Source organism: Brienomyrus brachyistius, chromosome 10 (genome assembly GCF_023856365.1).
Source record: "Brienomyrus brachyistius isolate T26 chromosome 10, BBRACH_0.4, whole genome shotgun sequence".
In the NCBI taxonomy this organism is placed as follows: domain Eukaryota; kingdom Metazoa; phylum Chordata; class Actinopteri; order Osteoglossiformes; family Mormyridae; genus Brienomyrus; species Brienomyrus brachyistius.
The window spans coordinates 26,369,611-26,390,056 of record NC_064542.1 but is presented as its reverse complement, the minus strand read 5'-3'; the positions used below and the strand labels follow the sequence as shown (position 1 = coordinate 26,390,056).

The 20,446-nt window shown below is 41.4% G+C and overlaps 3 protein-coding genes across 4 annotated transcripts; 1 reads left to right on the top strand and 2 right to left on the bottom strand.

Annotated features, from left to right (window-relative positions):
• Positions 1-139: 139 nt before the first annotated feature.
• Positions 140-2,655, bottom strand: LOC125750290 (barrier-to-autointegration factor). Its single transcript, XM_049027870.1, has 3 exons — positions 2,498-2,655; positions 1,146-1,299; positions 140-1,018 (listed from the first exon to the last, which is right to left on the bottom strand). Exons 2-3 carry the CDS (start codon positions 1,269-1,271, stop codon positions 872-874), a joined length of 273 nt encoding a protein of 90 aa, XP_048883827.1. The 5' UTR covers positions 1,272-1,299; positions 2,498-2,655; the 3' UTR covers positions 140-871.
• A 113-nt stretch (positions 2,656-2,768) lies between these two features.
• On the top strand, positions 2,769-7,385 carry eif1ad (eukaryotic translation initiation factor 1A domain containing). Of its 2 annotated transcripts, none has more exons than XM_049027869.1 (5): positions 2,769-2,810; positions 4,579-4,741; positions 5,082-5,190; positions 5,544-5,652; positions 6,884-7,385. In XM_049027869.1, the coding sequence occupies exons 2-5, from the start codon at positions 4,655-4,657 to the stop codon at positions 7,143-7,145; spliced, it is 567 nt and encodes a 188-aa protein (XP_048883826.1). In that variant the 5' UTR covers positions 2,769-2,810; positions 4,579-4,654; the 3' UTR covers positions 7,146-7,385. The 2 variants fall into 2 exon arrangements, with proteins under 2 accessions (XP_048883826.1, XP_048883824.1); XM_049027867.1 differs by lacking the exon at positions 2,769-2,810 and adding an exon at positions 3,948-4,111.
• A 5,576-nt stretch (positions 7,386-12,961) lies between these two features.
• LOC125750907 (N-acetyllactosaminide beta-1,3-N-acetylglucosaminyltransferase 2-like) lies at positions 12,962-19,632 on the bottom strand. Its single transcript, XM_049029265.1, has 3 exons — positions 19,186-19,632; positions 18,975-19,065; positions 12,962-15,041 (listed from the first exon to the last, which is right to left on the bottom strand). The coding sequence occupies exon 3, from the start codon at positions 15,036-15,038 to the stop codon at positions 13,710-13,712; it is 1,329 nt and encodes a 442-aa protein (XP_048885222.1). The 5' UTR covers positions 15,039-15,041; positions 18,975-19,065; positions 19,186-19,632; the 3' UTR covers positions 12,962-13,709.
• Between the last annotated feature and the right edge of the window lie 814 nt (positions 19,633-20,446).

The following is a 20,446-nucleotide window of genomic DNA, read 5'->3' as shown; positions in this document are numbered from 1 at the left end:
CTGGTAGTGGCTGTTCAATAAATATTCAGTATCTAAGAGTGATACCCTGTGGTCACTTAATTGACTTCGGATTCCAAGCTGAATGAGAGGACTGGCCCATAAAAACAAATCAGCCAACAGATAATGTGCGCAAGAAAAGTTCATATTACAGTTCTGTTTATTTAAAAACAACTGAAACATAAAAAAAAACCATTGGTTTGGGTTTTAAATAAAACGAGTATTTGTAAAGGATTTTTAACCCCATTTTCACAGTCACAAAAGAAAGCTTATCCAGTGTCAGTTACTGTCTAGCTGTTTTAATCAGAACACGATAGCAGCAAACTCCCCCTAAAATCATCATACAAGTCAAAGGGTATGTTTCACTTTATTTAGTAGATCGTGTGGGGCTGATATTTTTGTCCAATACCTCTAACTGCTGAGCATGACTTTGCAGTTCTCATATCACAAAACAGGACTGCCTTACAATTCTTTATTTAAAAATACAACACTCTTACACCAGGGTGAGAAAATCCAAGAAATCACCGATTAAAGAGTTACCGAATACTCCATAAAACTGTACCCCAAAGTGAACATGTTTTACGATATTAAATGTCAAATTCGAAATAAAAAGAACGATTTTCCATGTTGTAGTTAAAATATTCCTTCTTCGGGCTCAATGGTACTCATTCCGTTATATCCATCTGTATCAGTCATTCCTCCGAAACCCAAAACCTAACATACACACTGTAAGAGGTACCGTGCGTAAGGAACAGTCTATACACAGTGTAGGAGAACGTGGATGAAATACAGATTCGTGGCGGCAAATCGAGCACTGGAGACGATGTGGATGAGGCTGAGACTGTGAAAAAAGGCACAGCGCCAGAGGATGGAGTTACAGGAAGGAGTCACACCATTCACGTAGACAGCTGTAGCAGTCGCCCTGCTGCTTGACATTAGCACCACAGGTGTCCTTCAGCCAGTCACGAAACAGTTCCTCATCCTTTTTTAGTACCAAGAACTGGCCCAGGACAACATATGCCTATGGGAAGAAGTGTCATTAGGGGTGGCTGTGGAAGAGATCCAACATTCAATGAGACACATCAGTGCTATGCGAGACAGAAGACAGCACGCTGGCATACATGAAGTAGCGTTTACGGCATGCACACCTTGTCGAAGCCTTTCTCCTCCAGTCGTTTACCCAAAACCTCCCCGATTCCTGCCAGCGCCATCACAGGCTTCTCGCCCATGGGCTCGGCTACGAACTCCTTATGCTTTTGGGATGTCGATGACATTCTGGCTGTCTGCTGTGCCCTGCGTCTGCTACACAAAGCAGGTGGACACAGAATCAGGACACGAGAAGATGAAAGCCGGTGTAAATGAAAGCAATATGCACTCTTAAAACCCTTTCTTAGAGAAGCAAAATGAACAACAAAAAATAAACATACGCGTGAAAAAGCAATATTACATGACTGGTCCATCTGTGAAATTAATACGCACAAACTAACTTGTATTGTCATCAACCACTGAAATAATGTGCTCTGCACACCTGACTTCATGGAAAATAGGTTGGATATAGAGGGAACTAAACAGAATTAATTTTCTACTCATGTAACCTCCAGTTATAATCCATAAAGTACCATCTAAAAATCACAAAACACACTTAATTTGGTTAATAAGTTCATATGCTCTGATGGTTTGTAGTTTTTATGATCATATTACTTGATGTGATTTTCTGCAAATATTATTAATGAATTCTTAATCTGTCCCATTTAAGAACGAACTTGAGCTCAAAACAAACAGGACAGTCCCACATACTGCGCCCATTTTCATCTTTGCTTTCAGTTCCGAGCCAAAATATCGCGTTAATTATAGTTCATTACAGTAAACAGCCCGCCACCATGTCCATTGGCGATAGCGGATAGACATAAACAACGGACGTTTCCCAGTCGGTGATTAAAAACAAATCATGCGCCACAACCCCTATCCGGTACTGTGCCCACAAATTCTTGGCAATTAGATCAGGTATTAATATCTTACATAAATACAGGATTTAGAGGAAGAGAATGCAGGTATATTATGTTGGCGAGCAGGCCACAGGAAATCCCACAACGTTGCTGATCGGCTGTTTCATCGCATTAATTAAATAATAATATCAGATGTGTCCTGAGATGGCATCTGTATTATTGTGGTAGCAAAAGAAAACTACATCTTTTTAGCTCGCATATACATACAATCGCATGTCGTCGTGCGAAGCAAAAACGAAAGCAATACCTAACTAGGCAATTTAACTAATTTAGCTAAATAAAGTTACAATAACTAGAGTTTATATATTTGTCATTGTAAGACCATTTTTTCTAACACCAAATATTCTACCATCCACTTGGTTAATTCAAATTTAATGTACCATGAACAGTTAACACGATAGTCACCCAACATCATTAACGTACAATTTGTTAGTAAGAAAATCAATGAAAACATAAAACAATGTTAAATAATATGAGATAAATGAAATAGCTACCTCTCTTTTTTTCAATTAAACGTGAACAGGCGTCCGTGTATCGTCTGCAATTGCGCTCAGTAAAATTCTAATACTGTTTCCGGATCCCGCCGCCAAATTCTATGCGCTTCCGTTATAGAAATTGTACAGGAACTGGAAGGGAAACGCTAGTCACTGGTAACTCTATATTCATTCTCTGTTCTTTTCAGCGGGTACACAACGTCATCTGCGTGCGCGCAATTTCCGACCTAGTTCCAGAAAACCACGCCCCTTGTTTTTGATCCCATTGTGAATGAACCCGGACACAGAGCCATTACACGTTGGGATGAGAACTGTAAGATACCGTCTCATGAAAATCGTAAAATCGATAAAGACGAATGTGAGACAAACTCATTACTAAACTACTCTTCAGGTGCTGCGTTGTGTAATAATAATAATAATCGACTAAAGAAATTTTAATTATCATGCATCACTATGCCCTTATTTTATGTTTAGATAAAGTTGGATTTTAAGTGGACTTATCTCAGGGTAAAACAACAATAGATTAAAGTCCCCGTTTTAAATCTATCAAAAATAATTTTTTTGTGGTTCGTAAAACAAATATTGAGGACAAATACTTGACCTATTATCTCAGAGTAGTTGGTGTATAATATGTTCTGTCATGACTAGTTATCTAAAACGGATAACAGCGAACAAAAAAATAAAATCATAAATGAAAGCTTCCAGTTTTAAAGTGATTTTGAAAGCGTGAAGATGTTATAAGAAAGCCGGGCGGTACAAAGTTAATTCAATCGAATCCTAGATCGCAGCTGGAGAAGGTTTGTGACAAGGGGGCGTGGTTTACTGTAACTGCGTTGGAAATTGCGTACATACTTATCTACTGATGTGTAAGTAGCACCATGCAATTACTGTGTATTCCTCACTTAATTTACCAAATTCATCCTGAAGTATCTCCCTGTGTTGTTTTCGGCAATAAATATTTTTGTTACCTGAAATGATCAATTCGGGTTTTTATTGGGTTAAGATAAAGTTATTAGCCTAACTACAACACGGTGCTTACTTTTCTAGTTCCATTATGGTTTTCTCGGGCTTCCGTCCATTTAAAGGGTCTTTTCCTGTAGCGCCGTACTTGCAAATGTAAATGTAGTTCCAATTAGCACATTGTCGAAAAACAAACATACACGACTGCATATAATTTGTAACATTGAAATGTCACTATATATTTGTATATTTCTTATACTTTTCGTTCATCTAATTTAAAATGGGTAGTGCAGTCAATATTTAGGAAATTATAACACTGTCGTTTAAATTAGGTTTTATATAACCATGTATTTGTATATTGCACCTGAGTCCTAATGAATTTGCTTAATTCTAACAGGAACGTTTACAATATATCTGAGAAAAACGAAAAGTGATACAGAGTAAAATGGTATTGACATACATAATTTTGACAGAAGGGACATATATGAACGACGTACCGGAAGTCATTGCACATATTGGCACGTGTGCTTTTTTTGGTACCGCGAAGGTCTCCGTTTTTCCTGAATAACATTTATGAACATCTCCTCGGAGTATACCTTAGTTGCGAATTTCACTGGAAATACAGCTTTTATTAAACTTAGTTCTACTTTCAAGGTAACCGAAAATGTTTCTATCTAAAATTCAAACTTGGATTGCGAGTCACCGAACACCTTTAGTGATCGTAGTTGACGTTAGATAGCTAAGTAGTATCTGTCGGCTGTTCTGTGGTCCTTTATATCTCAGCATATCGCTGCGATGCTCCTAATAAACCTTTAACTTAATCTAACACTTCACAGAATTTTGAGGTGAAGTCAACGCTAAATTACAATGGCTAGCTAGTTATTTTGTGGCTGAACAGTACTCAGTCGACTGTGTGAATATTATCTCATATTGTCTTGAGATAGTTGTTGACTACCCATTCTTTGAGTAAATATAATTGAATATGTTTGGATACGTATGTACTTTGAAAATAGCATCTTACATTAACCGACCGTTTTGATCAGCATTTATTGATTTAATAGATTTATTTTTACGCGTACCTTTATTTACGTGTACAGTTAATGTTAATGTTTTCTCCACAGCTGGGGCAAAAATACATAGAAGAATCTCTACGCATTTTACAACCGCCTACGTGAAGTCCCGTTGAATGCTGTTGTGATGTCACAAGCCACCAAACGCAAGCACGTGGTGAAGGAAGTGCTAGGCGACTTCATCACGCCTACAAAGAACCAACAGATTGTTAGAGTGCGTTTTCATCGTCATTTTTATGAATATAATATATTATTATTAATATATTAGAAAATGGGGATGGGGGAGAGCTGTAATTTTCTGTGTGATTAAAACCATACACTACATATACAATAGCAAGGCCATTAAAAGACAATTTTCAAGAAATTATTAATTATTATACCTATTGGTTATGAAGATGTTTGTCTTTGTTGTTTACAGTATTTTCTTTTGTCTGAATTATTCATTTTTTTTAATATGATGTTTTCTGGTGACCAGTTATAAGTCTGGGTGGGGTGCAGCATTTCACATTGTTCATTTGTGTATGACTCTCTGTTTCCTGTCTCATGTCACACAGGTTGTTGGCAGCCCAGGAAATAACCTCCATGAGGCAATTACAGCTCAGGGTGAGCGCTATCTGGTCAGCATGCCCACCAAGTTCCGCAAGAACATCTGGATAAAGAGAGGTTAGCAACAGAGCAGATGCAAGGTCCAACATTTTGAATAGTGCAATTCATTTTAATTAAAAAAAGGATTAATTGCAAGGCTTCATTATAAAACCGAGAGTTTCCTGCAGTTTAAACGTTTTCTGCTTTATGCATTCAGTTTGGCTAAATTTTTGTGCTCAATATTTATTTAATATCGAATGGCATTCAGTAAATCACTTCCGTGTTCTGATATACACTCAGGTATTTAGGTGTGGTTATAGAAATAAGTGGACAAATCATTAGCCGATTAGACATTCAGTAAGGATTTCTGTCAATCCTAATCTCTGTCAGTTCTTCAGGCAACATTGGTGTTACCTTGTTCTTTCATCCAGGAGATTTTGTGATTGTGGATCCTATTGAGGAAGGGGAGAAGGTGAAGGGAGAGATCAGTGCTATACTCTATAAGGATCACATTCGGCACCTGCAGGCAGTGGGTGTTTGGTGAGTTACTTTGGATTCGTTTTTTCATGGCTCTGTGCTTGCTGCCTACCTCACAACTTTTGATTGTTTCATGTTGTTTCATAATTACTTTCATTCAGATGATTTTGCCATTTTATTTTGGGTAGTGGAATAGAGTCATTTACACAGTAGTATCTTTTAATTATTAATATGATAACTGGCATATCATATTTTCTAATTTAATGTAAAAGTCTTAGTAGGAAGTAAAATACTTCTTGTGAAATTCCATGAGTATATTACACATGTCCAATTATTTGGAATAAGGATTAGCTGCCTGAATAACTGTAATGTAATAGTCGAATTATAATAAGAATTATATGCAATGCATATATTTTCTAAAAAGTAGTTCACCTCTGGGAAGTCAAGATAACAATAAAGATTTGTTTAAGTGAAATAGGTCATCCAGATTCCAAAATGAGAGTCAGCACCTCCAAATCCGAGACCATGGTTCTCAGCCGGAAAAGGGTAGAGTGCTCTCTCCGGGTTGGGGATGGGGTCCTCCCCCAAGTGGAGGAGTTTAAGTATCTCGGGATCTTGTTCACGAGTGGGGGAACGATGGAGCGGGAGATCGACAGGCGGATCGGTGCGGCGTCAGCAGTCATGCGGGCGCTGCATCGGTCTGTCATGGTGAAGAGAGAGCTGAGCCAAAAGGCGAAACTCTCGATTTACCAGTCGATCTACGTTCCTACCCTCACCTATGGTCATGAGCTTTGGGTAGTGACCGAAAGAACGAGATCGCGGGTACAAGCGGCCGAAATGAGTTTCCTCCGCAGGGTGGCTGGGCTCTCCCTTAGAGATAGGGTGAGGAGCTCAGTCATTCAGGAGGGACTCAGAGTAGAGCCGCTGCTCCTCCGCATCGAGAGGAGCCAGATGAGGTGGCTCGGGCATCTGATCAGGATGCCTCCGGGACGCCTCCCTGGGGAGGTATTCCGGGCATGTCCCACTGGGAGGAGGCCCCGGGGAAGACCCAGGACACGCTGGAGGGACTATGTCTCTCGGCTCGCCTGGGAACGCCTCGGGATCCCCCCAGAGGAGCTGGACGAAGTGGCCGGGGAGAGGGAAGTCTGGGTCTCCCTGCTGAGGCTGCTGCCCCCGCGACCCGACCCCGGATTAAGCGGGAGATGATGGATGGATGGATGAAATAGGTCATCCAGATTCCAAAATGGAAATTGTTCAGATTCCCTGCACTTACGTTTTTCTTTCCTGTTCTCAGGCCAAAGGGCTTCTCCCAGGATTCTGCTGCGGAGGAGAGGAGGGAGGAACAACAGCGAAGAGACAGCAAAGCCGACCAAGAGGAAGACGACGGTGGAGAGACCAGCGGCTCCGAGGATGATACTGACCTGTTTGTTAACACAAATCGCATGAACTACCAATATAGCGAGAGCGAGGAAGAAACTGATGAGGAAGAGGAGGAGGAAGAAAATGAGACTGATGAAAAAGAGGATGACGAAAGTAGCTCGGACAAAACAATCTGAGATTTCTCCTTATTTAATGGACTGATAGAACGTAACGCTCTACAAAGATAAGGATCCAAAGTGACGTTCTCAGTATATACACCATTATCTAATATACACCCTGTGAAATGCTAGAAATGCAGTGAACAGAAAGAATGTCGCTCCAATCACTCGTTTCACTTGGACCAAAATGGCTCTTGGGTGTGTTCATGTGAAAGTGCTGGGGTTTAATTTATTAAATGTCTGCCATTTCAAAAATAATTCATGTGCAGTAATTGGTGTGAGACATTTGCTCTTTTATTCTTTATGACAGTATATTTTCCGAATAATAAATCATTTAAGTATCATTTGTTAAAAATGTATTCTTTTGTGTACAGTGATAAGTGTGCTAAATATTTAAGTGTAACGATCCTCAGTCTAGGGTTGAGGACCGACAGAAAGGGAAAGGAGAGGGGAAAACGAGACAACCAGGGGATGGGAACACGGGACACAAAGGGATCTTTTTTTGGATTTTTTTATATGTATTCACAAACACTTTCACAAACAGCAGGGCAGCAGACTTCGGGAGTGACACGGCCAAAACAGTAAACAAAACGGTGCTAACGAATGAATCCAAACTAAGCAAACTCTAAATGAAATGAAAGACGAGAAAACGGAATGACACAGACTAAGCCTAACTCCCTAACCAAAAACACAGTGAACCACACATACATGTAAACAAAACAGCCGTCACTCCTCACGCACCCAACAGAGATGAACATACAGGACACCAAAAAGCCGAAACAGTATCAGGCTAATGTTAAAAGAACACAGGAGGCAAATAGAATATCCTGAAAAAAGATTAAGGACATAAATATAATAATAATAAATTAGTGGATATTATGTTAAAAAAATGAAGCAGACTTTTACTGTGGCACAGAAGGGCTGTAATAGTGGTCAGATTTTATTATGGCAGAGAGGGGCTGTAATAGTGGTCAGACTTTTATTATGGCAGAGAGGGGTTGTAATACTGGTTTGACTTTTATTATGGCAGAGAGGGACTGTAATAGTGGTCAGACTTTTATTATGGCAAAGAGGGGCTGTAATAGTGGTCAGACTTTTATTATGGCAAAGAGGGGCTGTAATAGTGGTCAGACTTTTATTATGGCAAAGAGGGGCTGTAATAGTGGTCAGACTTTTATTATGGCAAAGAGGGGCTGTAATAGTGATCTCTTTCAACCCTACAGCTCCTGCAGCTCTTCCCACTAGATGTGGTGGGGCATGTGATCATGTGCCTTCTCCAAGTCCAACCACAGGGTGGCGTCCCCTCTCCAGCATCCCAGTATGTTCAGCCTTTCTCATGAAGAATGAGGAGTATGATTAACCATAAGGAAAAATAAAGAGATTCTGGGTTATTCAGTTGTACGTGGAGACTATGGCTGAGTGATGATTACAGTATGAAGGTGAAGGGGAGTGGTATGTAGCTCAGCAGGTCCCAAGCTTTACTCTCATCTGTGTGAATGTTTCTCAGAGTCAGATGAGATGTATGGAAAAATGGCCATGTATTTATACGAATGGCAAATGAAGAAGTACCCAAGCTACCGTCAGACCTGAGAAATAACAGAACCTGACACAGCCCATCACTGTGTGAAGTCACTGTCTGTTTCTGGTTCATCGCCCTGTAGGTGCTTAGTACAGTTCAGATTTGCGTCGAGTTGTGGATTCAAATTCCATGCCAGGAGGGGCGCGTTCAGGATGTGGAAGTACAGATTAGGAGAGGTTCCCTCCAAGACCAAGAGGTTTCGCTCCAAAGTCCACACTAAATGTGGAGGCAAAGCCTACTCCAAGTGATACCATAGAAATGACCTTCTGTGTCACCGAAGGCGGCTCCCATTGCGAAGGTCTGATCTGTCTGGCTTCTTTCCACTCATCCATTCTCCCCCAACAGCATTTCACCTGAACTCCCACTTTTTTCAGGTGCTGAACCCACAAAATATCTCCACCAACCACCTTCACACTGATCTTGGGCCAGTTACATGTGTGGCCTGGCCACAAAGTCCATGCTGTAAGACCACCCCTGAGGCCTGTGTCAGGGCTTGGTCCTACTAAACTTATTTCAGGCAGGATATTCTGGCTTTTCCTCATCATAGGGGTCTTTGTTGGATTGTATTTAGCCTATAAACCTGTTCAACAAGGAAATCCCCACCAAGAGATGAAGCCTCTGGTAACACGTAGTGAATATAAACACTCTATACACCCTTATTGAAAGTGCAGGCTTGTCTGATGCAAATCAAGTTAAATGACGTAATTTTTTCCATCTTCAATGTGACCTTGCAACTAACAATGAGGAAAACAAAAGTAAAAGCTGGACAACTTTGGTTGTGAAAGCATGCATACCTACCCGTACCTTGTGTAAGCACTGTTTGCATTTATTCCGGTAGCAAGTGGAATTTTTTCTCCTACTGATCAAGTTCCTTCCCTTCAGGGTATCTCTTGTTTACAGTTTCATTTAGGTCACTCTGCAGGTTTTCTGTGGGTTTGAGGTCTATAGTGGCGTAACCAGTTGGCGCTTGGCCCACTGATGCTACAATATTTGATATTTGGAGATAGTCATAGGGGTGGCATGGTGGTGCAGTGGTTAGCACTGTCGCCTCACACCTCTGGGACCCGGGTTCGAATCTCCGCCTGGGTCACATGTGTGTGGAGTTTGCATGTTCTCCCCATGTCGTCGTGGGGTTTCCTCCGGGTACTCCGGTTTCCCCCCACAGTCCAAAAACATGCTGAGGCTGATTGGACTTGTTAAATTGCCCGTAGGAATGCATGTGAGAGTGAATGGTGTGTGAGTGTGCGCTGCGATGGGCTGGCCCCCCATCCTGGGTTGTTCCCAGCCTCGTGCCCATTGTTTCCGGGATAGGCTCCGGACCCCCCGCGACCCAGTAGGATAAGCGGTTTGGAAAATGGATGGATGGATGGAGATAGTCATTATCTCATCTATCTTGACTGGAGTCCCTGTTCCAGCTGAACGGAAGCAGCCCCAAAGCACCGGCATGCTTTGCAGTAAGCAGACATCCCACCTGCCCCTAAACTTACGGGAGTCACCGCATGTTGACAGCAGCTCACTGACGCCCGCGAATTATATACAATATCCCACACATCTGTTTTAAAAAGCTGTGGGATTCAAGAACCCTACAGCTTATCTAGAACCTCTGGAGATGGAGAGCGAGCGTCGGATGGCTGCCATTAACATGTGGGAGATATCCCGCCTCTTCCGGAAGTTCTGGGTGTCTGAGCAAAGGTGTTTCTACATGTGGTCCTTTTTAAACGAGCCAAACTCAATCATCTTAAACTGGAGCAAAAAGTGGATCAACAGAAAAGAGACTCAGTTCTTTTTATGGTAACAATTCACCTTACAGGGCACAAATATAGTATTGTGCTATTACCTATGCATTAATGAACCACAAACTAAGTCTTACAGTAGTTACTGTACATACTGATCTCATGTTAACTCATTATTAATGAATCATGATGCATGTTTTATCTCAGTTACTGTGCTTGTTGCTATATCTGTTAATTCTGTAAATCTCTGAATTTCTAAAGAAACCACTGAAGGAACAAGTAATGAATAACACAAGTGAAACGCTGATCTCACCTTTGTTCATCATTATTGAATCATGATGTAGATGCTATATTTGTTCATGTATATTCATGCATACACCTCCTCACTGGTAAGCATCAGCGTGACCACATATCAATATTGGCCTCGCTTCACTGGCTACCTGTGAGGTTTAGAATTGAGTTTAAAATGTTGTTGTTTGTTTTTAAAGCTCTTAACGGGCCAGCACTCCAACATCTCAATAGCCCCTAGACTTTGGGGTGGCAGCCCACCTCTAGACTTTGGGTTGGCTGCCCCTAGACTTTGGGTTGGCCGCCCTTAGACTTTGGGGTGGCAGCCTGCCCCTAGACTTTGGGTTGGCCGCCCCTAGACTTTGGGTTGGCCGCCCCTAGACCTTGCAACAGGCAATGCTAACCTACAGTGCTTTGTTTTCAATTTCAATTGTACTACAAATTATATGTTTGTTTTTTAATTGTGTTATTTGCACAGTCACTTTTAAGTTTGACACGCTTAATCTTGACTTCTGTGAGTTGCTGAATCATGAAAACCACTCTGCCACACCAAGGACACGGTCCTTTAAGGCATTTCTGACATACTTCAGTGTGTTACTGACATGTGAATGCTATGAAAAGCTGGAACTGATAGCTGATATGAGTGAATTTACATGCTGCACCTGTCTATGCAATTATGCAAATGTCGGTAAGAAGAGAAAAACGGAGGATTTGTAATACATGTAAACAAATGCATCTTTTTTTTTTAAATGTGCGTTTATTCAAATATTTAAGGTAGGGGTGGGCAATCTTATCCAGAAAGGGCCGCTGTGTATGTAGATTTTTGCTGCAACTCCCTAATTAGATTACTAATTATAAGATTGATTGGCTGAAGGGTCCTCACATCTGGGTTTGAACAGATGACCTAAAGATTACCCCAAAAACCTGCACACACACTGGCCCTCTGCAGATAAGGCTGCTTGATTTAAGGTCATGATTATCGTATTTAAATACAGGATGACATGCTGGTCTTGCTTGTCTAGAGGTGTGGCTTTGGCTGGGTGGAGTTTGTACTTTTTATTTGTAAGTTTAAATTTCCCGGAGTAAATTCTCAGCCTTTCTTTCTTTCTAATTAACTTAATTATACTATATATAATTTGTATAGTTATAGTTGTTGTATAGTGTTGAAAACATGATGAAAACTGATCTACTGATACCTATTGTCAGCACTGAACTGATATAATGTTTATTTAGGATTTACTTTTTTTTACACCCAGTTTTTAAACATAAAGATAAGGAGAGTCTGTCAGTTGTAGTAGAATGAAAGAATAACAAAGTACAAGTTTGTGAAATTTGAAAGCATGTGGTTCAGCCGGTTATTCCTCTGTGCCTGTGACCGGAAGGTCGCTGGCTTGAGGCCAGCTTTGGCAGAGTAGTGACATGTCTGCGGGCCCTCGAGCGAGGCCCTTAACCCCCCAGCTCCAGGGGTCCTGCTGGCGGGGGCTGCCCTTCGCTGCCAAGCCTCTGTCATGTGGTCGGTGAAAAGAGAATCTTTCCACAGCGATCGACGAAGAGCAGTTATTATTAAATGTGTCATGACCATATCAACCCGTCCAGCCACACCCAGCCAGTTTCTGCTCCACCTCCGCATGTCAGCTTGATAAATAGCATATTCCAAAAGTACCTGCTTTTCAGTTGTTCAATAACCTGACGTACAATGCCAGCTTCCTTTCCTGATTTCCCCCCTTTGACCTGATTTTCCACATTCTGCCTCTTTACGGGCTACAGTTCCGAAAATAAGCTAGTGTCTCCCACGCTTGGGTCATCTTATTCTTCTTTTTTGAAATGTTATAGGCTTCACACTTTCTAATTCATTTTTCCCGTGTATCAAAAATAGTAAAATTAAAAACAAGAAAACATAAATTTGATCATTATTAAAAAAAAAACAATCAGAAAATTGTGATGCCCGGCCCGTCCGCTCCTCGTGTGTGCCACGCCCCCCTGCTTACCCACGTGTACTTCCCCGATTGTACCCAGCTGTGTCTAGTTGCTTTGATTAGTCCTGTGTATTTAAGTCCTGGTCTCCCCGGTTTCCCTTGTCCGTCATTGATGTCAGTTGCCGTCCTATGTTCCCTGCCCCGGATCTCCGAATAAACCCCTTGTTTGCCCTGATTTCGGCTTGTCTGCCTGTTCCTGCCTGCCGACCCGCACGATCACCGCTTTGCTCGCGCTTGGTCGTGACAAAAATAAATCTATTGAATAAAAAAAGACAATTTATTGCCAAAGTATGACACATTCATTCATTGACATGGCATTTCATGACTATCAATACAGAATTACTTTTTGGTAGAATGTTTAAAAATATATAATACAAGGTGAAGTCTATTCCTCTAAGAATTTCTAGTTTTTAACAAAACTTGATAATGTTGGTACATGTGATCTTACAATACAAAAATGCAATTTGGTTTAGTTTCATCTTTAATTGTTGTACCAAAGGCAGAAGAATATTAAACTGTGAATAAACCTAGCAACTCTATGCTTTGTTTCACCCAGATTGTTTTTAAAATAGTGTAAGGAAATTCTTGGGGTGGCACAGTAACAGTGGTCAGCACTGTTACCTCACACCTCTTGGACCAGGGTCCACCTGCATTTGTATGGAGTCTCTATGTTCTCCTTGGGTCATCATAGGCACTCCGGTTTCCCCCCACAGTCCAAAATCATGCTGAAGCTAATTGGAGTTGCTAAATTGTTTGTGTGTGACTGTGCTCTGCAATGGGTTAGTGCCCCATCCTGGGTCGTTCCCTGCCTCATGCCCATAGCCTCTGCCATAGGTTCCAGACTCACTGTGACCTTGAATAGGGTAAGCAGCAATGAAGGATGGATGTAATGGGTTTATTTGGTTTTCCCCTTAGCTGGAAAAAAAATCTGAAAGCATAAAGGTGGAGCTGCAGCCCAATAGAAAAAAAGGCCTAGAAATACTCAAAGTAAATGCTGACGTATGTGTCAGTACATCATCTTTTTTGTATACCTAACATGTACTTCATCTAGAAATATCTGATTCCTGGGAATCTGTTTTAGACATTCCGTCTGTATGCGCTGAAGTATCTTCCACAGAAGTACTGTCTCTTCGGGACTCCGTTTGTGTACCAGCAAAATGGAGAAATAGGCACACGGGTTTTTTGCTTCCTCCTTCGGAAAGTCAAAGGTCAAAAATCCTGGGTGACTCCTGGGGACGATGCCTAATTTGTAGAAGCACATGCCCAGAAATACATCATCAATGGGAAAGAGGTGCACCCTCTTAGAGACCTCATTGAGTTGCATGACCAGAGATCCAGAGTACACAACCCCCCCACCACCCAAATAGGGTGGATATTTCCCTGCATAGAAGTCCTGAGGGACATAGTACTTCTCATCGACCTCACGGACTGGGAATGCATCACTGATCACGTTCCCAATGACAAAATCCAAGTTTCTTCCTCTTGCTTTAGACAGCTGCTCCACCTGTTGTAGGATGTCAAGAAGGGCAGGTGTCCTCACGAACACATCATCATCGCCCTTGAAGATGAAACGGGCATGAGGACAGTGCTGTAATACCCATGGCCAGAAAAGCACATCCTTCAGTGTTAAGTTGTAGAATGTGTCCCTGAAGTCCCATTGGAGGATGTCTCCATACTTCATGCTTTCCTCTGCCAGGTGGTCATTGGAAAGGGGGCAAGACTGCGGAGAGCGGTCCTGTCTGCCCAGGAGGAAAAGCCTATGGACGACTCCGCCTTCTCCAACCTCGCCTGTCACCAGCCCCCTACTTCCCCACGTTTCCCGGATTGCCTCTCTGTTCCTAATATTGCACTCTTGTGATTTGATGGCTAGCAGTAGCAAAGGAGCTTCTCCGCTACACAGCTTGGATTGGCCTATTATCAGCGGGTACTCCCTGGAGTGCATGGACTGCAGGAACTCCTGGATATTTTTTGGGAAGCTTTTCTTGACCTCCGAAAAGGGATCCAAACTCTGCAAGCCACTTCCAGGACCTTTCTGGAGCTCAGCTCTTATTGCCCCCGTTGTTATATTCTGCTGCCTCAGGATGGGGTTGCAGTCGCGGTCCAGGAGATGCTGGAGGCGGTTCCACAGGGCGCTGTCGTCGAGTTTTACATTCCAGAAGGGGCGTTCAGCCAGCAACGTTAACGGAGAGACTCCCGGGGCGACAAAGTAAATTGGCAGTTCGGTGGGGGTGGGATTCATTTGGTAGCTGATCGTCACGACGACATACACAAACAGGTAGACCAACAGAAGGAGAAACAAACAAAAACACATGCAACAGCGACGGCAAAAAGCCATAAGCTGGCAGAAAGGGAAAAGAAGAGAAGTGTGGAAATAGGTGAGCACAAAGAACAGTCGTTAATAAGACGAATCGATTAATTTTCTATCCATCTGTCTTCCAGCCAGTATAGGGAGCCCATCCCAGGAAAATTAGAGTGTATGAGACACCAGTCCATTACAGTATTATGTTACCTCATTTATTTTATTATTAAAATCTCGCTATTTTTCATAACCAAATGCTGGAATGTATGGAGGTATAAAAAATATTTATTATTATGTATTTTGGTAGCTCTGCAGTGTACCGATTCAGTCCAGTGTATTCTCCAGTGTTAATTTTGTTAACGAAAATGTTGACAAAAAAATGGCCCGAAGACAGGTTTTTCCGTGACGATATCTAAAACGAAAATGTGACTAATATATGCGTTAGTGATGATGACAAAATCAAATATTTGTCGGATGAATATAAGTAAAATAAAGATACAATCCGGATTTCCCCACCACTGCATCTTTTTCTAATCGCGTCTGTGTCCGAATTCAGGGGCGGCGTCCTTTAAAGGGCGTGGTCTGTGAAGGTGTATCCTTTAAAGGGCGTGGTCTGTGAAGGTGTGTCCTTTAAAGGGCGTGGTCTGTGAAGGTGTGTCCTTTAAAGGGCGTGGTCTGTGAAGGTGTGTCCTTTTTAGGTGGCTTTCCTCGAAGGTCAAACAGAAAGCGTTTCAAATGGGACGGTCTGGCCTACAGATGATTCCCTGTTTGCATCACCAGCTGTTCCTGCCTTTACCCCCGGAGTCACAAAGTGCTGCTTCTATCGCCTGGCCGGGACACGCCCATTTTAACTCTGTGCAATGAATCCTGGGATATGCTGGGCTGTGAAGGATCCATCGGGTGGATCCTTTATGACTCGGCAAAAGAAGGACGCATTTCTAGGCCTCACTTGAAGGAGCCTTCGAATTGGTGCAACTTTGTCGCACTGTTCGGTTTTCGAATGCAGTCTAAGAAGGAATTCAGGAGCAGCATCCATCCAAGGCTGGATTTGAAAACCGAACGTGCCTCGGTGGGGTGACAAGGCTTACCCATTATAAACCCCTCCTACCATACCCCTATCATTCCATTATAAACCCCTCCTACCACACCCATATCATTCCATTATAAACCCCTCCTACCACACCCATATCATTCCATTATTAACCCCTCCTACCACACCCATATCATTCCATTATAAACCCCTCCTACCACACCCATATCATTCCATTATAAACCCCTCCTACCACACCCCTATCATTCCATTATTAACCCCTCCTACCACACCCATATCATTCCATTATAAACCCCTCCTACCACACCCATATCATTCCATTATAAACCCCTCCTACCATACCCATATCGTTCCATTATAAACCTAAAATTAGCTACTATTGTTTGGGTAGTTAACAAACCCTACAGACTATTTACAAGGTAATAAATCTCTTATATACATGTAAATGTATGCATTTGTGTGCAGACTTCTCTCAAAATTCTCATGCCAGCCAGCTGACCAAAGTTAGCAGTCCTGCAGATTACCCTTAGCTTTTAACAACAATGAATTTTACTTTTTAATAAACATATTGTTGTAAGTACATACACATGTCAGTGTGCCACATAAATATTGTACATCAATGCATTTTTTTTACTATTACTGAAATCACTAGTTGAAGTTTGTTCTGGGAAGGCATGTGAGCAAGACCGGTTTTGCCAAGACCACAAGTATGATCTTTGCATTCTTGGTAATGAGATTCATCGCCTCTCTACGCGGTTCCAGCTCGGACAATGAACTACTGGGCGGGGCTTATAGCGGTAAACTTTGCTGATTAGATGAGCACAAGCACCAGCGCTAAGTCAGGAGTTACCAGGAAGTGCATGGAAAAGAGACAGAAGTAGTGAAGCAACAGTTGAGCATTTGGAATTGTTTTTTTGTGTCTCAGTTGCATTAAATGCTTTAATAAATGTCTTTGCATGCGGCTGCATAAATCAGCATCAGAAAATCTGATGAATAGCCGATATACTTTTAAAGCCGGAGCTGGCGCAGAAACTTGCCTACACTTATTAGCGAAATAACATTATCCTATTTTTTATTCTGTGGAAAACAAAAGATCGATCTGCTGGCCAGATTGTCAGGGTGTGTACCGCCTGACTCCGTCTTTCGCGTCTCCTGGCCATCCTGTTCTCCTCCCTGTCACTTGCCCCTTAAGTCCCTACTGTGTTTTCCCTTCTCTCTCGCACTGCTGCGTAGCTCAGTGGGCTGAGCCTGTGTCTCCGAAACCGAATATCAGCTAGTCACGACTTCAAGGCTTCGACCCTGGCGAACCTCAGCTGTTTGTTAGTATTTATTTGATGCTAGTTAGTTGAATGTTCTGTTGCTAATCCTTTTGGTGTTTGTTAGTGTGATCCATTTTGTTTTAATAGGCCCCTTTTTCTTGTTGCTGTAATTGGATCATCAGCTTCTTGCCTGTGCATTGCCCCAAATCCGTCACACAGATTTAATAATGAGTTATAAAAATGTTGAGGATCGTATAAATAAAACGCCGCATCCTGTTTTTAACCAACACGCGATGCGAAAACTAGCTAACTTATAACTAACAAATCGACTTGTACATCTTCCATTGTTTTGCGGTGGCGGCGTAGTTTGGCTTTGAAAATACGCATGAGATTTAACCTATGAGCGTTTGTGTCTCCATGCTTATGTAGGTCACAGATTCTGTTGTGCATTACGAAAGTGGCCAAGCACTACAGAAGTTTCTGGTCGGTACAACATAGGAACTCAGAAGCAGGAACAGGGCTCCCCATATTCAAATGTGGCCCTCGATTCCAAATCCAGGCCTTGTTTTTAGTTCTCCCAGGTAGTTAGTTTAATAATTACTGATTCTAATTGGCCAGAGGCTTCACACCTGGCTCACAGGTAAAGGAATGCTGTGAAATCAGCAGGGCTCGGCCCTTGAGGATTGTGATTTGAGCAGCCCTGCTGTAGAGCAGTTTCCCAACCCAGTCCTCGGGGAACCCTGGACAATCCACATTTTTGCTACCTCCCAGCTCCCAGCCAATCAGAAACACAGAATACTTGGTACAGGTGCTAGGAGCCAAGATGAAGCAAAAACATGGTTTGTCCATGGTTCCCTGAGGACTGGATTGGAAAACACTGCTGTAAAGCATAATAAAAAGCAGCTCCTGCATGTAACGTGTGGTAGCATGTGCCCTGCAGTCAGATCAGTTACAGGTTTGGACCATTCAGAGTCACGTATACAAGCGGTTTTCTGACTGCTGTCAGTCTGACCCCTGAAATGACTAAAACTGTTCGAAAAAGGCAGCTAACTGTTTGGCTAATTCTCAGTAATGTCCAATTTTGCCATTGTCTTTCCTGGAAAAAATGTTAGTTACCCATATTTGATCTGAAGCTGTTCTGTTTTTTAAATAAATTAGGCATTTGCGATACTCTGAGAACCTTCCCATTTTCAATATAATGTAAAATTATTATTATCAATAATAATAATAATAATAATGGCTAAATTCAGACTAAAATTTATTTTAGACAAAATTATGATGATCGTTTTCGTCATGTTTTTATTTTTACTAAAATGTGATTAAAATGTATTTTAATCATTTGACTAAGACGAAAACTCAGTTTAGAATTGCTGGGTGAAACATGACTAAAACTAAGGTGAACTGTAGTCATTTGAAAAAGACAAATTAAAAATCTTCGTCAAAATTAACACTGGTATTCTCCTGATTTGTTTCCGTGATAAGGTACTAGATTAATGGTTGGAAGACAGATAGGATTTAGCTACAATAGGCTACTGATAATGAACGTTATTAAATTCTGCGTGGTGTACGCATAAAAATATCAAATTATTTCTCTATTACATTGGAATTATTTACATCAAATAATACATTTCCACCATTTGCATTGCATATATTTATACTTACTTCTTATTCGACAACTCGGCTAAAGAAAGCTGTTTCACTCTTCAGTTTCTTCTTTTAACTTTCTTAAACGACTTTTTCTTCCGTTTCTTCTCTAATGAGAGTTAATAAACACACGTTGCAATGAAACAACTCCTGCCGTAACGATTCGTATGAAACATATTAGACTGGATTACATTTAGATGACAGATATAGAGTGTATGAGCATAGTTACCAGCTAGGTTACGCCAAAAGGACACTCGCGGAACTCTGTCTCACTTGAATGGGGTTTCACTTGTATCGGTTTCTCTTGATCGCAAAAAATGCTCTGAAGAAAATCCTTGCCAGTTTAACTGAGAATTTTGTCAGATACGCACAAAATGAAATGCAATGTTTATAAGACGCAAATAAATACCGTATTAATGCGAACTATTTTACAAAGCTCATTTGCAAATGCAAATTCAAAGAGCCAATCTCCTGATGAAGAAATATCTGGGAAGCTTTTAAAAAATCTATATATAGGAGTTAGAATGAGGTTTTAAACTGCACTACATTGAAAAGATATATTTTAAATCCATCGTATCTTCACATGAACTTAAAGGCAAACCTAAACATGCCTCTGTCCCTTTACCAGGCGTTGGCGGTGTTTCTGTATTGTCTCATGAATGCTACGGAGATTCCACGCTACGTTTCATATAAGTTTCAAAGAGCAGTATCTTGTGGGCCACTTGTTTATCTGGAAACTCTTGTTTGACTTGTTAGACTCAGGAAGAGTTAACTAAAAGCTCACGTCTGTATGACAGGAATAACAAGAACGAAAGGCAAACGAGTTACGTCACTTATCGTCATATTTAAGGGTTCAAAGCGCGAAGTGCTGTGGAACCTTATTGTTTTTAAATGATATTTTTGAATTAACTGAATTTTACCATGATTTTCGTAAGACTATATTTGCTATATTTTGCTTCGCCACAGAAAAGTGAAGCAAAATTAAAGATTTTTTTCAAGAGGCGATAGATGTACCAGATCGGTACAGCAAGTTCCAAAGGGGTTAAAGGTGAGCTGGCATCTCTTATTGTGAATCAGATTTGCCATGAAGATTTTGAACAACACTACAAAATGGCAGACACACTATACCGTGTGCTAATTGTGCAATAGGTTCTAAATGCTGTCAGATTCTTACAGTCATCAGGGTTACAGTCTATCTAACATGCAGTCTGGCCCTGCCCATTGGTTTTACCACACAGCGATCGGGTCATCCCACAATGACAAAACCTACTCACACCTCCCTTCATTATCATATCACTTCCATCCTCAGTCATGAATGCATTGTAAGCATTTCAGCAGGTCCTTTCAGAAATACTCCGGAAATTTTCAGAAAGGAAAAAGAATTTAATACAGCCCATAAACAATAACGTAATTTCAGTCTTCATAAACAGTTTATTGGCCTTATATGTGTGTGTGTGTGTATTTCAAAATGCTTCATTTCTTTAATAGAT